The following is a 25,517-nucleotide window of genomic DNA, read 5'->3' as shown; positions in this document are numbered from 1 at the left end:
CACATTGCATAACATACCCTGTCAACCAGACCAATGCCAAGCATTGTCTACACAGACTCGTCCGATGAGGACATGAATATTTTTTTATGTTTCTCATATTTGATCATGAAAAGCATGAGTGGACACTAAAAATATATGTTAAAATTTTTTTCTGTTTTTCAATATTTGTGAAACATATTTGTTGAAATTCTAAAAAAATAGTGGCTTGATATTTGTGTTTTAATTAATTTTTGATGTAGTTCAAACTGCTTTGCCATGAAGTTATATTCCCTTTACCTTGACTCCCAGCACAGTATGAAAGGGAAGTAACTCTTCAGTAGACAAACCCAACATCCTATAAGAAATCAATCCTAACATTATATAAGCCAAACCAACTGTTGGAGTAGATAATGTTACTGGCCACAAGACTGCATAATCAAGCTCACAACAAAAAGAAAATAAATAAAAAAAAGCTCACTGAAAATACAATGCTCTTTTGCACAAAATATCTTAAAATAAAAAAAATGTTAAGAGAACACTGATTGCATAATGTAATGCATGACATTTATGATGTTGTTATGTATTCTAAATTACTGCCGTGCACAGTTAGTGAATGAGTGAGTTGGGTTTGATGCTAAGTTAAACAGTGTACCCGTTCCAGAGTTGAGTTAACATTGCATTCAGCAATATTCCAGAAATATAGCAGCAGATCCCAGATATGGGTCTCAAATATTATTACACCAATATATGCATAGTGTCAATATCCAACTCAGCTGCTGCTCAAAGGCGCTTTGTGCCCTTGGTCTTTGGTGTGACGAGCAAATGCTTTGACCACAAGGCTACCCAACGGCTCCCATTGTGATAGAGATGCTTTTTACATATCTGGACATAGGAAATCTTTAAAAGTGGCACTGACATCAGCTAGTCTTTAATGAGTGGTACCTCCAGAGTAAGGCTGAATATAAAAAATTACATGTTTCTCAGGCACATTTTTTTCGAAATGTGACAAGGGAGGGCCACATTTTTCTTTTTTTCTTTCAGAAATACAGCTAGGGATGTTTAGCACATGTTAATGAGTTGTAGATTTAGTCAGACTCGTTACAGACACTCATTCTTATATTAAATGAATTGATGCCTAAATTTATCACTGCATTTTTTTCATCAACCTTCCTCATGACAACATTCATAACAAACGCAAAAGGACCACTAATTCTAGTCCATTATACAAATTTTGACAAAGTTGAGAGGAATGAAAAAAAAACCCCTAAAGCTTGTTATACCTTTTACCAGTTTTGTTATTAATGGAGTTAACTGTATTGAGGTTTTGTTGTGACAGGATCCATCTGAGAAATGGGTTGATACATGATACAAGAGCAAGGAGATACATGCCTCTTGACAACTTGTCATATATAAGAATTATATTTTTTCATCTAAAGGAATGACTTAGGAGACTAACATTCAACTAGTCATCTGAATAAACCTCTTGTCTACCTTGGATACATGTAGGTTGTGGCACATCATACATGCACATTGACTTCTGGAGACAGACACCTTTCACAATACCTGTTACTTATCTAAATTACAAACTCTGAAGGTGTTCTTCCCATTTTATTGGAAAAAATAATCTTTGAAGAATTTTTAGGGTATTGTTATATGCAAGTCATGTTTTCACAACTGAATTATTTGCCAACTCCCCATACTGGTTGCCATGTTGTTGATATTGATAACCCAACAATGATGCTGTTAAAAGTTGGTAAAAGAAAACAAATGGCAGGTTCTGTGAAATTGGGGTTAGCTCTGTTCTTGATACAGAGAATGGTGTACTGATGACCATTCAATGCTGAAACTACTTCTATTTACAGGGTAGGAAATTCTTTGGTTCACAAGCAAGGGATTTCCTTTGTGGATTTCATTTCCATTATCATCAATGAACACTAATGTTCTCAAACAATGCATCAGCAGCCTATTTCTACATAATATATATCATTTGTTCACATTGTTTCCTTCCTTTTTTACTGGAGGTGCTAAACTGCGTCCACATTTAAGCTGAGACCAATGCATGAGTGAGTATAGTCTTAGGCCGCTTACAGCAATATTCCAGCAACATCATGGCTGGGGAAGGGTAGGGGGCACCAGGAATGGGCTTCATACATTGTACCCATGTGGGGAGTCAAACCCGGGTCATTAGCGTGAAAAGGTAACTTTTTAACCACTTGGCTACCCAACTGCCCCAACCTGAGGCCACATACAGGATATATGAGCTCTGACTAGTGGGGTAAACATACGGTGGCGTATCTGATGACATATCAATACAATTCATATCCCAATAGAGTAGTTTTATTTCTTAAGTTCATATTCTCACAATATTTTGATGAATCACAATTCTGAACCTTTTTTGTTTCAGTTTCTGACAGCATGGACAGGATATATTAAAAAAAACCCCACATGAGCATTCTGCTTAGAGGCAACCAAGAAATACTTTACAAAAACGCTCTTTGACAAGTTTTTTATCGTTCACATATTTACATCAATGTAACTCGTAATGTAACGAGTGTTAAGAGGTGATTAACAGGATTGGGTGATAAGGCTTTCTGACATGGTTGTCTCATGTCATTGTATCCCAGTTGTGTAGATCAAAACTCATGATGCTGATTACTGGATTGTCCAGACTGAATTATTTACTGACTGTTGACACATATGGCTGGAATATTACCGAGTGCAGCATAAAACTAAAGTCATTCACTCGTTCTTCAATGCGATATGGCATTGCTGTATCCTTGGTGGATAGTTGAATAGAAACTAGTCATTATTACTTTTTGGATGATTGGACAGTAGTGATTTTTAATTAAATTAGTTTCTAGTGAACAAGACAAACCTGAGTAATTTGCATGATTTACACAAATGTAAAAATATTTATTCAGTGTCTCTTGTATATTGTGCTACATACAGCTTTCATACATATTCTAACTACGCGGATTTACTAGTAATCAGTCTTGGCACAATCATCTGAAATTTATTTTAACAAGTAAATAAAACAAAATATTTGGAACCGGAATATGTTTTCATTATTATACCCTACCTCCCCGAAGTTCTAGACTACAAATCTGTAATTCATAATAGCCTCAAATTCAGCTTCATTTAAGCTGTGATCTGATTGGTCAATTCAAAAGGTTAGGTGATTTCACCTTCTCCTACAGTTTGTTAGTTTCAGTACAGCAGTGTAATGAATAATGCTGAGTTTCAGTTTACTGTATATGTGTTTAGCAGGGACTGTAAATTCTGGTATCTTGATTACCTAGGTGCAACCTTTGTATTTGGAAAGTGTCTACAAACCACTGTCTCCTTTTCTGAATAGGAAACTAGGAAACTGTCCTACGAAAGAAATAAACATAAACACATCTGAGTTTAACTAACGTCTATGTTACTTCTGCTATTATTCTATGACAAAGGACATGGCTGCTACAATGAAAAAAGGCTTCTGTCAGCGTTGCAAACACCCGCCTGCCTGACCATCCGGGACGGTCTGTTTGGCAACCTGATGGTGAGTCTTACAAAGTTGCACGCCGATGGTCTTGGATGATTCTGACTTATAGTATAATGACTAAAGCCTTGATTGAAACAATTGAAAACGTCAAGCAGTTTCCATCCTCTTATTTTCTTAACTAATTTTCTTAATCCAGAAAATTCTGGACTGGCAACTTTCCAAGCAGTCTGGTAGCTTTTGAGAGTTACCAGACCAGTTGCCTGGCTGAAAGTGTTGGGACTTTACAACACAGCTTCTGTTAAAATAAGAAAACTACTCTACAGGTGACATTTGGAAAAGCATACAAAATCTTACGACATGGTTTGGAGAGGTTTGAGTCGTGGGGAAATATAATGCAGTGAAGCATGGAGTATTGCTTTTAGCAATGTTCTAGCTTTATTACCGTGGGGGACACCAGAAACGGGCTTTGCAGATTGTACCCATGTGGGGAATCGAACACATGCCTTCGGTTTGATGAGTGAAAGCTTTAGCCACCAGGCAAGTGAAGCATGGACTACAGCTACTGACTATATAGGTATACTCTACTTCTAAAACAAACTCATGGATGAATTTTGCGAGGAGTGAAACATCAGGTTTTGAGCAAGGGATTAGCACATGAAAAGCTGATCTTTTGATAGCGACAGAGGGATGGTTTATACGGGAATGCATAAAACATATTCACATATACAAAACAAACAAGAAAATTGTACAAAAAATTGTAGATTTATAAATGTATCCGGTCTCACACTAGGCATTTTCCGCCTTTGACTCTGATGTGGAAACAATCCTAAAACAAGTTTCTAGCTTCCAAAAACAGCTCGCCACTACACCTCCCCATTTGTCACTATGGTTACCTCCATTAACAGAGAATCGAAGACTGCCTGAACCTCAAACACATGCCCAGACGTCTTCACATCCTGGCAATGAGAAAGAGTATGCAGTGGATGTTACATACCGGGTTGCATGTTTGGTAATCAAACAATTCTTTACATGATGAGGCTGAAAGTCTTTTCACACCAGAATCAAAGAAGGATGAAATGCATAGTGTGGTACTATCTAAGTTTAAAAATATCATAAATACACAATCTTGCAAACACATAGGATATGTATTTGTATAACAAACACAAACAGTACCATCAGACTTGTTTTTGTCAATACAGGAATAGATAATGTATACTCCACCACAATCAGAATGACAATATTCTGGCATCAATGTTACACGACAGATGAGAACCATGCACAACAAAACCACACTTTCGTGGCAAACCGGAACAGATTTACAACTGGATCTATGTAACTGATATACATATACATGATGGTTGCCACAGTAATGGTTATGGTTGATGAGGACATCAAATTCATTAAAATCAAATCTTTTACTCAGCTATGGTACCTCTCAGCATGAAGGTATCTCACGGGTTGAGACAGGTGATTGGAGTTCAGAATTTCAAAAATGAACATAATTGGACAGTTCTGAATTCAAAACCTAATTCCAGTCACAACTACACGGGTCAAAATATACTAAAATGTTGTACAGCTGAGGGTGAATTTATGATATGTGACACTTTCTGCTTCCAAGAAAAACATTTCCAAATTGGGTGTTGAAAATTCACTGGATGCGACATTCTGTGTAAGCATATTAAGAAGTAGTACGATGTGTGAGTAAAGGATCTGATTTTAATAAAATTAGGGGGAAATAATTTGTACATCTATTATTTACAATGGGATAAGATTGGAACAAGGATACATTGGGCCTGGATTTATTTAAAGATTTTTTATCACCAATTATCTTGGGTCATTCAAATTTTGGAGTTGCTCAAAGTATGTCAAATATATTTGCCTAGAAGCGGTCTGGGTAGGTCAGATAGATGGGGAACCCATGAAGAACTGGGTCAGCAAACGTTCTCAAGCAACCCAGCCGGCCATAGAGGTGAGTAGCTGGATCGGGTGGTCAGACGCATTGTGTCCAAAGTGCATAGATTACTGAACTGTCTGGTACAGTCTTTATTATTTACAGACCACCACTACCTAGCTGGAATATTGTTGAGTGTGGTGGTTTTATGACACTTTGAACAACGCTTCAGTAACATGCTGAGTGTCAGCGTTACAAGACAGGAAGACTAAATGCTACAGGTCATGCTACTCTAGACAGATACAAGTTTGGTGAACTGCCTCCATGATGCAGTGATTAGAGCATCCACTTAGAGGACATAAGGTTGTGGGTTCTATCCTTGGTCATGTTATACTAAAAGACGTTAAAATATGGTACTTGTTGGTCCCTGCCTAGTGCTCCGTATGAATGGTTACAATAAAGACTGGTCAGCTCAGAGTCTGTATAGTGTGTCTGAGTTGAGTATTCATGCTTAACTAAAGCATGATATCTGAGTGAGCTAGTGCTATGACACCAGCTTGAGTCTGGGCTAGTACAAACAGCTAAATATGAATGCATGTTGTCACATGACTGAAATATTCTAAAGTGTGACGTAAAACATCATTTCACCTCACCTCACCCATATTTTACCATCACACCCAGGATCAGGGGCTCAAAAGTTTTTTCAAAAGTCACTTGGCACAGGGCATGTGACTTCAAAAAAGTAACTTGTCCTGACTGACTTTTCACTTGATTTTATGACACAATGTTTGATGTTAATGTTTACTGGACCATTTATCAAAGAGTGACGAATTTCAAAGAACGATAGCTCTTAATTATTATTATCATTATTATTGCAAAATGTAATAGCTACATCATGAGCAGATATGACCGAAATCCAAGTTTATTTGCAGTTTGAAACCATATGTGGAAATTATCTAGTAGTCCACGGAAAAGTAAGATACCATTATTTGATTGCCCAAAATGAAAACTGACTTGTCCCGGGTGTTGGGCGATGGGATTTTTGAACCCCTGAGAATGCTATATAAAATTCAAGTTATGAAGTGGTATGATAGATAACTATAGATGTGAATAAATTGGGTGGATATAATAATATCAGATTCAATGATTCAATATAGGGTTTTACAACAAGAATCCAGACATGTATAGACTGTACAGTTAAACTGACATGACTATTATTGATGATGAAATACAAAACAAAATAACTATCATTACAAATTAATTATCATTATAAAACACTTATATAAATATACATAATTACACATACTTCAATAATCAAATATCTAAAACATCAAAGTTGCTGTATCCAAAAGGATTTTTTATGACTTATAAATACACCATCTTCACATTTTCCCAGATTATTGTAAATATTTGAATAATTACAAACTTGAGTGAGTGAAGTGGGTTTAATGCCACCTTGAATATTATTCCCGTTATATCACGGCATGTGAACTTAATGTGGGACGACTGAGTGAATTTAGTCTTAAACCGCTTTTAGCAATATTCCGGCAACATCACTGCAGGGGACACAAAAAATGGGCTTCACACATAGTACCCATGAGGGGCACTGAATCCTGGCCTTTGGTGAGACAAGCGAACGATTTGACGGTTAGGCTACCTCATGGCCCAAACCAGAGTAAGAACCCTTCATCACAGGTTACTTGTGTACCGAAAGGACACAACACTGCATGACTAGTTGCAGCACCCTAGATAACATACCAAGGATCCAAATCGATCCCCCTCTTGGAAACGTGATAAAATTTGTATGTACTGTAATGCATATAGTTGGAACATTGCTATGTGAACCATTGTCAGGCTACATACATTTTATGAAAGATATTGACTGTCCCATGTTACTATGCCTCTTCTAGCTTTACCTTATATGATTAATCAGAATATAAAATAAAAATTTAATCATGATTTATTTTCTGACCATGGTTCCTGGCTCTGGTTATTCAGAAAATACTGAATTGTGTGTGTATTGCCTCCCTGTAATTAACGAAGTGAATTCTGATTAAAATACAGTGAGACTCGTTATACAGACATTAGAAAGAAACCCTGCCGGTTGATATTTGCACAAATGTGGTCCTCCTAGACTCCATCTATTGCTGCCATCTTCTATTATAACTAAAGCCTGTCCACCATTGTGACTGTTGCGTTCACTTAAACACCCCCTGGAACTTTCATGTCACTTTCATGATGTTTCATACACTTTCATGTACCCTCATACTTTCATGAAGTTTCACACACTTCGATGTAACCTCACACACTTTCATGTACCTTTGTACACTTTCATGAGGCTTCATACACTTTCATGTACCCTCATACACTTTCATGAGGCATCATACACTATCATGCAACCTCACAGTCACACACTTTCATGTAGCCTCATACACTTTCATGAGGCTTCATACACTGTCATGAGGTTTCATACAATTTTATGTAACCTCATACACTTTCATGAGGCTTCATACACTGTCATGAGGTTTCATACAATTTTATGTAACCTCATACACTTTTATGAGGTTTCCTATACTTTCATGAGGTTTCATACCAACAGATTGATTCACAAACAGTTGGGGATCATGGCTATTTTTGGGATACTTTATTCCTTGAGACTGACTTCCTTTGAAGGTTTACTGTATATAACAATCCTCATGATCGCCAACATTTTTTGCACAATCTATATAAACCATTTCATGCCATTTGACAGAAATGAAAACAAACAAACACTACACTTATAAACAATATGTCCTGATAAAAATTCTGATATAATAAATATGTGTTTGAGATTTCAGTGTCCACACTTTCAGTTTATTAAATGACACATTTAAAGCATTTTAGAAAATAGAAAATAATTTTGATTTATGTATTAAGATTGAAATGGCAGATTAAAATAAACCGTAAGTCAACTAGGTTTGTAAGAAGTTGATTTCTTTATATTAATTAATGATTTTCAGTAATTGCACATGGAATATATAATTGGTGCCGCTATGCAGGGGAAATCTTTGCTGTGGTGGTGTCTACTCAAGACTGACTTTAGTTTTGCCCATCACAGCATGCTTGGCTTTGCTGAGTCTCTTGTGATAGCTCTGTGCCATGGAGTTGACTATAGACAACACAAAGTATATCACCATGACAATCACTATCTTCTCGAATATCCATGACAACACGTTGGTATCCTGAAAATACAAAGAGAAATATCAGATTTGTGCTCCACAAAGCTTGATTGGCATTTCAGAAGATGCTATTTGATAAACACAGAAAATTTCCTGGGTTTCATTTTCTTTTAATCCTTTGAATAAAAGCCGTGAAACGTTGTATTCAAAGAATAAAAGATGAAACCAAGAATACTCTCTATGTTCCATAAGTCAGATGGGTTTAATACTGCTTCTCATTTCCGTGAGTGAGTGAATGAGTGTAGTAGTACACCATTTTTAGCAATGTTACAGCAATATCACAACAAGTGACCTAACAAGGCACCTAATCGCCAGCACACAAAGTAAGCCACCTAGCCCGCTCTGCCACTGCGACTTACACAACAGGCTAGGCAGCTGACGTTGTGTGCTGGTGTGCTGGCAATTTGGTGCCTGACTTTGAGGGTGCGGGTTCAAATCCCACATGGGACTTAACCAAAAGAGTACCAGAATTTGTACTTTACTAAGAAAGTGAAATCCCTAATATGACATATGTTGCATTTGACCACTTCACTTCTAAATGTCATCGTGTAATCACTGTTAGCAACATCCAAACAGGCATGAGGGGACCTTAATAACACTGTTAGCAGCATCCAAACAGGGATGAAGGGACTCTTGAAAAAAAACCAGATGGCCCTGTAGATCTTACGGAACAGTGACAGTAACAACTCACCGATTGTGCCCCAGTGCCTATCTTGTGATGCAGCTTCTGTTTCTGTTGCTCAAGCCACTTGGCGAACGGCGTCTGTAGTGACATCCCCACTGCTGGTATACTCCTAGAAAACACAGTACACAAGTATTACTCCACCCAATACACGATGCTGTCCTAAGTGGGGTGGATACAGCTTTCTGAAAAAGGGGGGGAATGCACACTGTTGAGAAAACAGGGGGTGTACCCTTCATTTATACCAGTGTTTGAATGGTGAAAAAAATGATGATACCTGTGATACTAATTCCACATAAGACACAAAATGCTACTACATTGATATTAGAATCAAAATTCACAAATATTAGAATCAGATTCACTGATAACAGAATCAGAATTCACTAACACTGAAACCAACAACGATATTCACAATACTAAATCAAAATAAGACAATACATGTATAACAATCTTATTTCTAAATACGATTTCAATCTACCTGGAGCCAATTCCAAGATGGAATCCCCATGGACTCAGATTCAATCAGCCATACCAAAAATTATTTCAGCTATATGGCAGCAGTCTGTAAATACTAGAGTCTGGACCAGACAATCCAGTTATCAACATTATGAGCACTTATCTATGCAAATGGGATATGATGGCATATATATCATGTCAGTGAGCCTGACCACTCAATGCTGATAGTCGACTTTTTACAACAAGCATAGTTTACTGAAAACCAATTTTAACCCTGGGCCTAGATTTTTGAAGCTCTCCTAGCACTAAGATAGTCGTAAGTTCCATACATCAACACTAACTTATGACTATCTTAGCGCTAAGAGAGCTTAAAAAATCTAGGCCCAGATCTTTAAGGGTCCATGTAGTTAGAATATGTATAAAGGCTGTATGTTGAGCGATATATACACCTGAGGTTAAACAATTATTTGTTTTTATTTTTCATGAAAGTAATTGTACGTATCTATGTTTTGATGACCAGAAACTAATTTTTTGAAAAAACTATTTACTACTGTTCTATCATCATCTATTACTCGTTGCTAGTTTCTATTCAACTGTCTGCTAAGCAGTAGAGTCATGATACAGCAATATTGAATTGAGGAGCAAGTGAGAGAGTGAGGTTAGTGTTAAAGGCTCATGATACAGTAATAGATTCATTACATTACGTGAGGGAGTTCAGTTTTATACAGACTCAGCAATATTGTAGCTATAAGATCTGTAAATAATTGAGTCTGGACCAGAAAATCCCACGATCAACAGCATGAGCATCGATCTATACAGCTGGGATTCGATGACAAGCATCAACCAAGTCAGCAAGCCTGACCACCTGATCCTGTTAGTCGCCTCTTTCATTACATTACAAGTTACATTGAGAAAAATATGTGAATAATAACAGACTTTCTAGGAACCAGGTTTTACAGATTCTCCATTATTTCTAACACAGATCTTCATGGCCACATGGACTTAGTATCATGACAAGAGTGAAAGCATCAAACACTCACCCCAATAACTTCACTAAACTTTCCACATGTTGTTTGCTAAACAGGAAAATAACAAACAATTTCTGCAACAGAAAAGAAACCCATGACATTAGAACATACAACAGTATGTCAAGTGCTATTTACCTAGGGCACATTTCAGAAAGCAATCATAGAGCTACAACTCTTATAGCTCCCATACGTGAATGCAGAGTTGTGACAGTTGTAGCACTAAGATCACTGTGTGAAACGGGGCTCACTTCTTTCATATCTGTTTATTTCATCTAGATGTGCATTAGGGCTGCAGCCAATCAGCTGCGGGGTAAATGTGATACACACCACGAATATTGGGAAATGAATAAAAGATCACAAACAGATGTATTATTAACCATAGTCATTGACACAATAGAAATATACATTTTCTAACATGTTTTGATTACGTTCATAGCTTAAGATGACAATGACAAGTTACATGACGATCAAATAATTAAACAGAACTGAACTGTTGACGATTTTCCAGACTTGGTTTGGATATATACTGCATTTTGCATATCTTGCTTGAATAAATACGGTTTATTAATATTCCTTTTTAAAATGTTCATGAATCGTAGAGGTTGAAAATAAAGAAAGAATCAGGGATATAGTTTGATTCATTGATATACAAGTGAATGCCCAGATATGATTATTCATAACTATATGTGCATAATACAGCAAGATCATTATTATCATGATTATATGTATTTCACCTGTAACAGCTTTCTGTAAATGATGCAGTCTGAACAGAAGCAGACAATCCAGAGATTGATATCATGAACACAGATCATTTTCACTGCCATTACTTAAAGAATGAGTGTGAGTGAGTGACACAGTGAGTGAATGAGTTTAGTTTTATGTCACACTCTGCAATTTTCAAGTGATATGGCAGCAGTCTGTAAACAATTGAGGCAGGAAAGACAATCAAGTGATCAACAGCATAAACATAGACGTAGACAAATGGGATAGAAAGACATGTCAACTAAGTCATTGAGCCAGCACCCAATCCCATGAGTTGCCAAGAATGGTTTACTGAAAACCAATTCTAATCCGCTGTAACAGACCGAACTTTATCCATGGCCAATCCCTCTCTGGGGAAACCTTGGCCAAGGACAAACTTTCCCCTCGGTAAGAATCTCCTAGGACCAAACTTCCCCTGGGAAATTTTGCCTTGCTCTCTACTGGTCCTCTTATACCAGTCTTACCTGTATATGCATCTTAATAATGGCTTTTCCTATAAGTGTTGCACCAAAGAATGTCCAGAATGGAATGAGGAAATGGCCGCAAGTGATGCCAGCCAGGTCAAACAATGGGTTCGGGATCTGGAACACAAAACAGCCTGATTCAGACTGGTTCAGAATGAGAAGACCACATCATGGTTCATATGAAATGCCAAGATGTGGCAGTTCCATAATACATTTGTTCGTTGATTTTTTAGGACTGCACTCAAAAATATTCCAGATATAAGGTGGCAGTCTACAAATAATCGAGACTGGACAGGGCAAACCAGAGATCAAAAGCATGAGCATCGATCTGCACAACTGGGATACGATGACATGCGTCCCAAATGTCAGTGAGCCTGACCTCCAGATATTGCAAGTCGACTCTGACAACAAGCATGAAAAACAATTCTAACCCAATCTTCATGCCTTTATGTCAAGTGGATGTTTCACGTCCTGTTTGATGAGAGTTCTTTTAAGTGGGTCTCACATATATACTGAGGGAAAAAATTAAGGGATCACATGAAAGGGCAAGTTTTTCCAGGTTTCTTCACAAGATTTGTACTACATATATCATTAACAGTATATCATTAACAATACATTTGCTTACATCTTCAACACTTTAAATATCTTGTCATAGTATATGTATGAAAGTGTGTGTGAATGGGTGTTTTATATGTATTTCCTGTTACAAAAACAACGTATCTAAAAGTAATTCTCTTTTATTGTATCTCTATTCCACACAAATGTGTGACTGACTCCATAATACCCTTGGAACTTTTTACTGTATCAGGGAAGGCAGAAATAATATGTCAGTTACATAAAAGAAATGTCAAGATAAAATTCAACGATTCTTCAAAATAGGAAGCATTTTCAAATCTTTTTTTCTTGATGAACAAACTCACCGAAGCACAGGCTAAAATCCCGAAGAACCCCACTCTCTGTACAAGATTGTGAACTGACAACTTTGCTTTTTCCATGAATCCCTGAAACAAATGTTGGTATTCAATGTTTAAACGTTTTAGCACATCAAAACAATTTCTTCCTAGACAATCAATGAAAACTATTCACAACAGATGACAATACCCAAGAGAGTGAAAAACATAATTTCAGGGAAAATGTTTCTTTCTATCAGAGATAACACAGAATTGACATTCAACCCATATTTCTTCACTGAATTAAAGATTATTCCACAGCATTGTACCCATGTGGGAGTTGAAACAGGGTCTTCTGCATGATGAGCAAATGCTTTAACCACTTACCAAACCCACCGCACTCCCATTCTTTTTGAACCAATAAATAACTACTTGCTTATCGAGTTTATCAGGAAGAATTACACAATTTTCCTAGAATCAACTTGTAACTGAGAGTCAGTAGATCCTAAAGCATCTTTATGCTGGTTTCCACACACCACACACATCACCTACCAGTTCATCTGGGTTTGCCTGTTTTTCATGAATCAACTCCTCAATCTCCTCGAACTCATCCTCCTCCAGGTCTGCCCCTGACAGCCTGGCTGCTCTTGCCATGAAGTAGGGCGGCAATTCCCCAATAGCAGTGCCTGCTCCCTAAACAACATGGATTACATTCAACACAACATTCAGCAATGTAAACTTTGCAGACAATGTTCTCTGAGAAATAATATTCTGCTAAAATACATGGTATTTCTTTGATTTTCATGTTTGTTTGCAAAAGTAGCTACCAGAGAGCATGGTTATTAAGTTATGAGGTTCATGACTAGCACGGTCCAGACTTACATGGTCCAGTCAGACAAGGTCAAGACTAACATGGTCCATCCTGACATGGTCCAGACTACTAACAACTTCCAGACTAACACAGTCCAGACTGACAACTTCCAGACTAACATGCTCCAGACTAACACAGTCCAGACTGACAACTTCCAGATTAACATGGACCAGACTAAGATGGTTCAGAGTAAAATGGTCCAGTCTGAGATGGTCCAGCCTGACATGGTCCAGACTGACAAGGTTCACACAAAGACTGTCCATCCTAACATGGTTGTGACTAACAGATCCAGACTGACAGAACAGCAGTGGTCCAGGCTAACACAGTCATGACTGACAGACCAGCAGTGGTCCAGGCTAACACAGTCATGACTGACAGACCAGCAGTGGTCCAGGCTAACACAGTCATGACTGACAGGGACATGATCAACAAGGTCATTTGAAAGCAGGCACAGCAAAATTCCATTCTTCATCTCAGGCACAGAGACAGCAGCAGCTATACTGGAGGATGTTTTGTTCATTAGTGCAAAAAACATCCAGTGACAAATATCATGGGCATGGCGGTAGAAAACAGGGAAACAGTCAGATGCACCAGCCAAGTTAGTTAGTCTGAACAAGCGATCCCAAGAATCTTGCAGCAAGGGACTAATGAGGACTAATCCTGACACGTGTAATGAAAGAAGCAGTCACTGACCCACATAACAGCCTCTATCCTGACTTTGCTCATAATGGTCCAGAGAGACATGTACTCCTCTTCTTGTTCTGGACAGATGATCCTGGGAAAGAACAGGTGCATGCTGAACTGACTGAAATATATTCTTCTTCAAAGAAAGTACTATTGTCCCGCTTATGGGTCCCCTCTAAATCCTGTTGTTACACTACCCAGAAATAAACATAGTCATTGCACATCTGAACTTAAGTTCTCTACGTAATTTAGTTTATTGATTTTGGTTGAAATGTCATTCAATAACGTTTCAATTACTTGCAACGAAATCTACAGCCATATATGGTGAGGACCGCCATGATATCCTGTGCAGTCACTTCATACAAAAACACAATTGGTAAAAACTTCACTGGTGACAACATATTGTAGTCAGTACCTTAATGCAAACAAGTCTCCTCTATTTACGGGCAATGGTAAACCATAGCAATATAATTTGGGGTTCAGGGGAACACAAATGCCCCAAACTATCTTGGTTAGCTAATCAAAAGCTATGAAGATATCTTATTTATTCAGCAATAAGCAAATTATAGCTTGGTTTGGTTCAATTATACAAAAAAAACCCCACAGACAATTTATAGAAACAAAGCATAAACAGTTGATCGATCTACAATAGGTGCTTTTAGTGTCTTTGTGACAAGAAAGTATAACTTTGCCTCAATTACAAATGCTACAATTTATTTATTGTTCACAGGATGATTTCCATAATGTTATGTGACACATATGCAGTTCTGGCAATATCGATTAAGCACTCACGAGTTTGGGTAGGGTGGCTCAGGAAAGTCAACAGACATACACTCAAATGCAGCTAGCGTGACTGACGCTATGTGTGGACCCTGAAAAAACAACATGCAATAAATATACCATCATAGAAGGTGTGACTTATGTTCAATGCTACTAGATGGTTAAGGTGTGTAAATAATTGACTCCGGACAAGACAATCCAGTGATCAACAAAATCAGCATCGATCTACACTATTGGGATATGAAGACATGTGTCAACTAAGTCAGACAGTATGCCCATCTGATTCTGACAGTCAGTTCTTATGACAAGCATAGGGTGCTGAAGATCAATTATAAACCGGATCTTCATGTCTGATGAATTTTGGAGAGTTGATGTTTACAAACACTGGGAAAGGTTACCATGGTTACAGTGTTGCACTTACCAGATAAAGAAGGAAAGTGTGAAGGCCAGTGCCCAGTCCAACTGATGAGAGAATACCCAGGCCCATCCAGTATCCACACCACAGAAGGTGTTTCCTCATAAACATCACTATCTACAACACAAGGAAACAGATATGACATGGCATCAGTCAGTTACAGAGAGGGGAATACCCAGGCCCATCCAATATCCACACCACAGAAGGTGTTTCCTCAGAAACATCACTATCTACAACACAAGGAAACAGATATGTCATGGCATCAGTCAGTTACAGAGAGGGGAATACCCAGGCCCATCCAATATCCACACCACAGAAGGTGTTTCCTCAGAAACATCACTATCTACAACACAAGGAAACAGATATGTCATGGCATCAGTCAGTTAGAGAGAAAAGAATACCCAGGCCCATCCAGTATCCAAACCACAGCAGGTGTTTCCTCATGAACACCACTATCTACAACAAAAGGAAACAGATACAGCATGGCATCAGTCAGTAACAGAGAGGGGAATACCCAGGCCCATCCAGTATCCACACCACAGCAGGTGTTTCCTCATGAACACCACTATCTACAACAAAAGGAAACAGATACAGCATGGCATCAGTCAGTAACAGAGAGGGGAATACCCAGGCCCATGCAATATCAAAACCACAGCAGGCGTTTCCTCATGAACATCACTATCTACAACAAAAGGAAATAGATACAGGATGGCATCAGTCAGTTACAGAGAGGAGAATATCCAGGCCCATCCAGTATCCAAACCGCAACAGGATCATCGAAGTGCGATATACAGACATACAAATACAATCTGTAAATCCATGCAAACTAAGGGACACTGTGCAAGAGGACATAATGAACCAAATATTTAGGTTGATGGGTGCACTGAAGCAGGCTAAAAGGGCATGTGGGACCCAAGAACATAAGCAGTATGGTAAAATATTTCACAATCCGGCCAAAACATTTTACTTGCTTCACATCTTTATAAGACAAACCATATTGCAATATGAGTATTTTCATTTCATATAAAGTACATCCTCTTTATGCACACAACAGTTTTTGTTGCACAGTTTTTTTAAAGTCCAGTTTGCTGTTTGAGAACAAAGGCATGAAATGACATCCTGGTTTGAGAAATCACTTACTGGTTGATGGGCTCCCTCTGTGTTATAAAGAAAGGTGAGGACAGCAGTCAGTACTAGTACAGCCAGGACACTTCTCTTTCTCTTCCATAACCTGGAATAATGGAGAGAGTGACTGAGTGATGGTTTTGTGGATGAGATCTGTAGACGGATGGAATGAGTGAGCAAGTGATGAATGGATGGATGAATCTGTAGATGGATGAAGTGAATTTAGTTTTATGCCTCACTCAGCAATATTACAGCTATATGGCAGCAGTCAGTAAATAATAGAGTCTGGACCATACAATTCACTGACCAACAACTGGAGCATTGATATGCGCAATCGGGAAGCGATGACGTGTGTCAACCAATTCTGCAAGCCTGAACATCAAAACCTCGTTACTAGCCTCTTGTGACAAGCATAGTCACTTTTTGTGGCAAGCACTGGTTGGTGAAGACCTACATATGGATCTGTAGAGTGAGTGAGTGCCTGAGTGAGTGAGCGAGCTGGGTTAAACACAGCTCTGAAGAGTACCAGAGTTAGTTAGTACTTGATGTCTACAGCCACTCTACATTACCAAAGACCACATATCAGTGATATAAATAAGTAATTTCAAGGATGATGATCTCACCTAGATATCAGTGAATGTATAAGACACCCTGATTCAAAGACAAAATAAAATAGTGTCCACAAAGGTTTCTTCCACAGCACTATCTGTTCCCGTTCTTGCCGTTCTTGTTCCCGTAGTGCCTTCATGTCTATGCTTGTGCCTGTCGAGGATGCTGGGGCATCTACATCACCGTTCGTATTGCTCTCCGATTTTCTCTGGCGTATGCGTTTCTTTCCATCTTCCATAGTGCTATAGTTCAGCAATCTTGATATCTGTAAAAAATATCAGAGTGATGAGGAGTTCATGACTTTTTTGCAAGGTTGATGTAACTATCGTAACAATTTTCATTATCAATATGACAATTAATACGACTTGAATGACGTAAGAAATGCATTTACACAACAACATTACAGAGAGAGAGACAGAGAGAGAGGAGGATGGAATACATGGTAATGCAACATAATAGTAGGTGTTGCTTACAATTAAGTATTATTCAAGTTTAATTAAATACATACGTACAATGTAAATATGACCAGCTGAAACAGTTATACACACAACAATGATCCAAACAATTTAGATTTACTCTAAAGAAAAGTAGGGAAACTTCATTTTTATTTTACGATTGAAAAAATTGGGAGATATATCACGGTCACTGAGTCAGTCAATCTCAATTTTGAAATGACAATTATGAGTAGTGAGTGCACCATTGCTTGTACTTCCTAATGACCATAGTCACTTGCACAGTATTCGCAGTAATCAGATAGTCCACATTACTGACAGTGATTTATTGACCGTTCTGAAAAACATCAAAATCAAGAATGACACCTAATGCATGTGTATATGGTTACTGCAATATACATGTGCATGCCCTGCATTGTATTTACAGGTGGTGATAAAGAGAAATGGTGGTGCTTTCACAAGATGTCCATCCTTGAAAAGTTTGTTAAATCATGCTCCCTACCAAAGTTTGGGTTTCCCTTCCATTTTGGAAGAGAATATGATGACAAACTATTGAATCAAGGAATCTGACCACTTGATGTATTCAGTCACGTCTAACAACAACCATTATTTTTCTCTACCAGAGGAAGACTACTAACTTTGAAAGTTCATTCTTGCCAAATTGGGAAACTGAAAACCATACGTGACTGGGGACAAGAGTTCTTTCTTGATATCCTTACTATTCTCAAATAATCTCGTTCTACTTGCAGTGTTTGCAATGCTTTAATTTGCCAGCTGGCCATCAGGGCCTGCTGCCACCTGCGGGCCTTAAAATCTGAAGACCCTGAATGAAATCTGCAGGCCCATTTTGTTAAAGACAAACCAACAGTTTCATACTGTTTTTACAAAACCAGCTGGCAAAGACAATGGCACAGAGAGAAATTTGTATTTTAGTAAAGACTGGTGCTGTGCAAGGTCTGAAATACCAGGAACTGGGACTGTAACTTGTTATAACATGACGAATCAAGGATGGTTCTCGAACGTTGATAAAAATAATATGCAAAAGATTGTGGTTGAAAAGACAAATTAACAGATAATTCGCTAAAGGCCACAAGGGCCTGCAAATATTTGAAACTGCCAGCCTGATATAACAACAACCAGTGTTGTGTCTCCACGCCAGATATCAACAAACACCATCAAAGGTGTCAACAAACATTGGCACAGATGACAACAGATAGCATAGTTGTAAACAACCACTGTTTCAGGCACTGACAAACATTGTCCCCACAAACATGACCCACTACACCTGACTTGAAAATCTCTGAACTGTGAATAACTACATTACTACATAAGATGAATTTGTAACTGAAGCTGCTTGTTAGGTGCTAAAAAGTTATAGCCACAAGCCATATATCCCGTCAGGTACCTATTTTCTGCCGGGTGAACAGAAGCAATTTTGAACAAATTCACTTGTGTGAGACCATATGTATCATGTGTGCTCTGTTGTGAGGCAGGACATGTCATCTAGACTTTGCCTTCATTTGTGATTAATGCAATATTAACATGCAAAACCCTGTTCATGAACGTCGTCATAAACTGTACGATGACCAAAGAAAAATATCATTCAAACCTGAAGTAATGCTCATCTCATGGAACAATTCAAAGTATTGATATCAAATATCATGGAACAGGTCAAACATTGTTGTCTACTGGTGTATGCAGCTATCAGACTGAACTTTGACCTCATCAGCTGTTGACATGTTATTGAGTGTGTGATGATCCGTGGGACAGATGTTGATGATGCAAGTCACATTTATCTTGTTTATAACTGCGACAGATGGGTCATGTGTTGCATTGATGAAGTCACTCACCTACTGCTGTGATTCAGAGACACCATGATGGTGTTACCATGGTTACTCATCACCCTGGCTGTTTCACATAATCTGACAATGGTCACAACCAGGTGAATGTTCTGTTCTTTTAGTCACATTTCATAATGTTGTTATAGTCAGAACAACCTAAATAATGTCCTCCCTGCATGGCCACAATATAACTAAGGTCCTGGTGTCATGGCTACACCAGTGTATGAAATAAAACCCATTCGAAAAACCAAGATTTCTGACATACAGGCACATTTACAGTTAGCCAGATCGATGGTCTGGTAAAAATGTCTTAATCATAATGTCAATTTTTCAAATTGAGAGTTCCATTTAGACTTGAGAATTACTGTTTAAACACTGTACTATAGTACTGCAAGCTCAAGAACACTTCCTCGTCATATATTATTACTAAACAGCCACTAAACAAAAACTAAAAATTGAGTCATTTCCTTTCGATTTTCTGGTCTGGTTAAATCCAGTTGGGGCTGTAACATTTTGAAACCCGGATGTCTGGCTGGGGTTTGGGCTTATTTGAATAATTCATACACCAGATACACCCAAAATTATGTCCTGCCATGGTTACTGTCCCTTCAACATGGAAAAAAATAATAAACATGATCAAGCGCCCTGGTACATCTTACAAAAATCAATGCAAGCCCATTCTGTGTTCATGGTCACAAGATTATGATAGGTCACATGAGCATGGTCAGCGAGTAAGCTACAGAAGCTTAATACTGTCTTAGCAACATTCCCAAATCATGGGACACCATTAAAACATCTGACACAAGGCTTCTGGCCTTCAGTCACATTTACCTCAAGAGTGTGATGAGTTTGGTTGCATGTCAGTATTCAATAGTCCAGCATTCTGATGGTGTGGGACACCATGAAAAGTGCTTCATAAAACGTACTCATGTGGGGAATGGAAACGCATTGCTCTGGAGTGAAAAGTGAACGCATCACACTAGGCTACTGCCCGTCAGTCACTATGGCCACAAGAAACATAGAATATGATCATAAAGGCAAGACTGTACAAAACACTGAACATAAAATAAGCAAAAACATGACTCATTAGGGAGTACAATGTATTTGCACATGAATGAAGAACACACTCAACACACACTCCTTCAACTGGTCAAAAGGGTTCTTTCAGATTTGCACACGAGCAACATCCTCAATATCTCCCGGGAACGCGTTTCGATAAATGTCCACTATACCCTGGATACATTTATGGATCGGACCAATGATTTTATCACGTCCCTTGGCTGGGTTTTTATCCAGTCAGGTGTCTACGCTGGGAAACTGAGCATACCAGTCATAACTCATTTATCTTCTTGAATTATCTAACCGATTAAACTTGGCACCGCAAATGATGCAGAGGTACTCTGAAAGAGGTAGGAGTTCCTGCATATATGTTTTTCAAAAGTTTCACACCTGTCAATGTGTCTGTATAATTTCCCCTAAAATCTGAATTGCACTGCGAACAAACCTTCGTGGCTGTGATCGCTATCTTTGCTGATACTGACAAGTTCGGTTGTTATGGCGACATAGCTGATTGGCTACTGTGAAAATGCAGAGCCAGCAAAGTGAGGTGATAAAATTATCGAACTGAGCCGAAGATGCATCCAGGGTATAGTTAAGATATATTGGAAGGTATACAATGGGGATTGGATGACATCAACATGTGTATTAATATCTTTCATCACATCGGCACTACTTCAGCCATGTCGTGGCAAGAACAAATTTGACATTGATAAGAAATAAATGCATAAAATAAAACCTGTCGTCAAACAAAAGGACAGTAAAACAACCAGAGTATCACAGTTAGAACAAAAACTAGCATTTACTGTTGAATAATAGCACTATGTAAACAAAACAAAACACAACACAACAACAGGCTACATGTCACAAGCAACTGAAGGCAGGTAGATCACCACTTAAGCAACACCCACATGAACACTATTGATTTCCTTTGATCATACATTCAGTAGTAATGACTAACATGATCAAAGGTGGAGAAATTATGAACTACATGAAACACAAAAATACCAACAATTAATAATGGCAAACTTTAAAGGACAAATCTTAGTAAAACTGGTAAACAGCACAGTAATTTATCATGTCCAAGAAAAACCAACTTGAAAATGGTTAATATCAGTTATGAAGTCAACTGACTTAGCATGCTTGGGGGATAAAAGTAATCTGTATAGACATACCTATTAATATCTATAGTCATATCTATTAATTTATTATTTCAATACCGTGTTTACTGATCAATGTCATTTTGAAATGTGAGTGAGTTTAGTTTAACAAAACTATCAGTAATATTAAAGCAATATCTAAAGAAAGGACACCACAAATGGGCTTCTACATTGTACCCATGTAGGGAATCGAAACCGGGCCAACAGCGTGACGAGCGAACACTTTAAATTTAACCACTACTCAACCCCAATGTCCCCTCTGAATTATGACTTTAGGTACTCAAAACATAGGCAATCTTTCTTTTACTTCTGAAGTTAGAATATATATTGGTGATGGCTTACATTCATCACCCTCATGGCTTACATTCCATTCCCCACATTGGTACAATGTGTGAAGCCCATACCTGATGTCCTTTGCTGTGACATTGCTGGAATGTTGCTCAATCTACTAAAACTGGTTAACACTCACTCACTCATTCTAAGGTCCTACTGAAACCCCAATGGGTACTATTGACAACTTTTATGGTCAAAATCAGTGAGAATTCCTGCTTGAATGGCTAAGATTCTGCATTTGCTACCCATGAAATAAAACAAGCTGCAACCCACAAACTGACAAAGTTTGTCAATATTGTACTTTCAACTTCCAAATTACCAATGAAAGAAGTTACCCAATGGGCATGTTTCACTAATGTACTGGTGATTAACTATTCAACACTGATCACTGACAACATGCTCACAAATGTTCTAATTGTAATTGTCCCTGCAAATTATTGTATTGACTGATACCACTGCAAAATAATTTGATAATAGATTTGTCACCACTAACCAAAATCATTCATAAATACCTGCGTGATGGGGAATGTCAATTTTATCATACTTTCTGTTTTGTTCAGCTGTTTAAGAATTCAAATTTCCATTTTTTCACACAATTCAATGTGTGTGTGTTTCTGGTGGTACTTAGAAATCTTTGCATCCTTTCACCATAATAGCCCATAAATATTTTTCACCATGCATATCACCATGTAAATCACTATGTGCCAAGTGGCTCCCAAAAACTGTAAAACCAATATTTCACATTCATTTCACACTACCTCTACATTTGATTTTGCTAGTCTGAAATCAGAAAGCAAAGAACACGTTGAAAAGCTAAATCTAACCCTTAATAGTCTTATTCAATGTGTGTTCATATTTTAACACAGTCTTTCATCATATTCACACATGCATTATTTCTGTTTCTCCAATGTTTCAAATAGTTATAACATATTTAGGATAGAGAATATCACACGACTGTCCTCTCATATCAGATATCGTATGAACACTCTTGATAAGGGTTGCTGTTATAGCGCTGTGGTGTATATACAAGGTCACGGGTGATTTGGTTTTGCTGTTTGAACTTGAAGATATATTGGGAATGGGAACATGAACCCAACAACGTAACACTGAACCAAACAGCATTATGGCTGAACCAACTGTGGATCTGATCCCTATTTACTGAAACAATTACGAATGTAAACAAAATTTAATTAAAAGGACCAAAAAACCTAAGTAAAAGAAAAAAAGTATTGATAATCATTCATAAGAGCAGAAGTGATTCTACTGCAGATACGTTTCGTTAGACAGTAATGAACAAGATCAAACTACAGAACCAAACCCAGCACCTTAAATGGATTATATTTAACGGAGTCTATATTTAGCAGCCCCAAACCAAAACCGTATGTAGTGGTTCCCGTTCAAACGACTGCAAATGGCATTGTGCTCCATGAAATATTCATTACAGTGCATGGTCATTTGTTATAGAATGCTATCAAATACATCTAAAACAACTCTATGACAATTCCAATCTAGAAAACAACACACAATTGTCCAAGGATATGTTTCCATATTCTGATTTGGCTAAGGTACTTTTCTGCATACAGAAACGTACCTGAGGTACACATCTGTAGTACCTGTGCCAACAACAACCCTTCAGCACTATTATAATTTTGACGTGATTATCAGTTATTCATGCAATAATCAATAAATCAGTAAATGTTCCTTGGCAATGATATACCAGAAAACAATGTGAGACAATGTGGTGATGTTTATATTGGTGCAACTGCCCCAACACTCAAACAAATTTTAGTTATATTGTTATTAATTACCAGGGCCGTTTATTTTTTTTTCAATTAAGCGTTGCCTGAGGGCCATTAATCATAATTTTCTGGTATAGATAATAGGTATCTGATGTTGATGGTGTCCCTCACAACTAATGTTTTTGTTTATGTTCTGTTCATGTTATTATTCTCAGAGATACAGTTAGTTAGTTGGAAACAAGTACATCAATTTTACTGATACTTTATATACATGTCTCGTATTAGTACTGGAAATTTAGACAATTGTTAAAACTCTCACAACAGTGATATCAACCTGTTAGTCATGCAAATCGAAATACAGGTGACCGGCAACCTACCAACTCGGCCTTGCGGCCTCTAGTACTTAATCCCCTCTTCTTTAATTTCTTTCTTAATTCAATCACTGTTAGGTTTCCCAAATTACCATTGTCCTCCACCATTCTGGTACTACAAATTTAGGTTCGTTCTCAGTTAACAAACAAATTTAATCTACATACTTTGTGTAACGTGTCCTTAAGCCTCTTAGAAACCGGAAGTTGATCTGACAGGTAGAGCTGGGCCTCAAATGGTAAAGTGAGTTGCGTATCTAGTTGAACTCCTCGCAGAGTACCTGTACAGTAGGAATCGCTTCCACATTTGACGCACAACTACCCTCCCTTATTACTTTGTCGTTATTCTGCTTGATTTTTTCCCAGATTGTTTGGAATACCACACGTTCATCGGAAGATTGTGACATCCTTTTCTAAATGGTGAAAAAGCTTTGAATCCCGTTAGGGGTGTATTGGGAGAGCGGTCGGATTGTTCGTCGGGGAACGGTGGGGTAGCCAAGCATACCGTGCAAATATTAAAATGTCAAATTCCGATGAAATTGTTAAATTTGGTATCATTCTGTAGAAAAATATCCCCCGACATTTGCTTACTTTTATTACTCAGATGTTGTTTCTTTTATATGTATGTATGTATGTATGTATGTATGTATGTATGTATGTATGTATGTATGTATGGATGTATGGATGCATGCATGCATGCATGCATGTATGTATGTACAGTGTTCCCAGAATTTATTGAGAAAATCTTTGTTTTTTTTCTAATGATGCTAAGATTGGAAAAAGGGCTTTCACTATGCACTAAGCATACTAAATAAGGGAGACAACTCTTGAAGGCTTAGAAGGCAGCTCATTACGTCAAGAGTTATCTCCCTTGTCTGAGCAGACGGCTTCCTGTGTTGACATGGCAGAATTTACAGCAAGAGAGAAAAGAAAGCTCATTCTAGATGATTTTGAAAGGGGTGAGGCTGATGCTAAAGTGTTAGCTTGTAGACATGGTATTCCTCTGTCTACAGTATACAGAACTTTGAAGAATATTCAAACAGGAACCGGGATAGAGCACAAAGCAGGGGCAGGTCGGCCTAGGAAATTCAGTGTTGTGGATCGCCGAAGACTTGGGCAGATTGTGAGTAGGGGCAAATTGAAAAGTGTTGAGAACATCAGAAATGAAATGATTAGCAGAGGAAGTCCTCAGGTATGCAATGAAACAGTTAGGCAAGAATTACAGAGACT

General features: G+C 37.9%; 1 protein-coding gene across 3 annotated transcripts; it reads right to left on the bottom strand.

Moving 5' to 3' along the window:
• Window positions 1-8,310: 8,310 nt before the first annotated feature.
• On the bottom strand, window positions 8,311-24,502 carry LOC137281712 (vacuole membrane protein 1-like). 3 transcript variants are annotated; one of them, XM_067813156.1, is made up of 12 exons: window positions 24,456-24,502; window positions 17,353-17,603; window positions 16,745-16,835; window positions 15,611-15,721; window positions 15,202-15,281; window positions 14,419-14,500; window positions 13,407-13,547; window positions 12,885-12,965; window positions 11,965-12,081; window positions 10,751-10,812; window positions 9,264-9,366; window positions 8,311-8,575 (listed from the first exon to the last, which is right to left on the bottom strand). In XM_067813156.1, the coding sequence occupies exons 2-12, from the start codon at window positions 17,574-17,576 to the stop codon at window positions 8,417-8,419; spliced, it is 1,251 nt and encodes a 416-aa protein (XP_067669257.1). In that variant the 5' UTR covers window positions 17,577-17,603; window positions 24,456-24,502; the 3' UTR covers window positions 8,311-8,416. The 3 variants fall into 3 exon arrangements, with proteins under 3 accessions (XP_067669257.1, XP_067669246.1, XP_067669266.1); XM_067813145.1 differs by lacking the exon at window positions 24,456-24,502 and adding an exon at window positions 24,297-24,446; XM_067813165.1 differs by lacking the exon at window positions 24,456-24,502 and adding an exon at window positions 19,400-19,467.
• Between the last annotated feature and the right edge of the window lie 1,015 nt (window positions 24,503-25,517).

The sequence above is a fragment of the Haliotis asinina genome, chromosome 1 (assembly GCF_037392515.1).
Source record: "Haliotis asinina isolate JCU_RB_2024 chromosome 1, JCU_Hal_asi_v2, whole genome shotgun sequence".
Taxonomy (NCBI): Eukaryota; Metazoa; Mollusca; class Gastropoda; order Lepetellida; family Haliotidae; genus Haliotis; species Haliotis asinina.
This window is presented reverse-complemented; position numbering and strand designations above follow the sequence as displayed.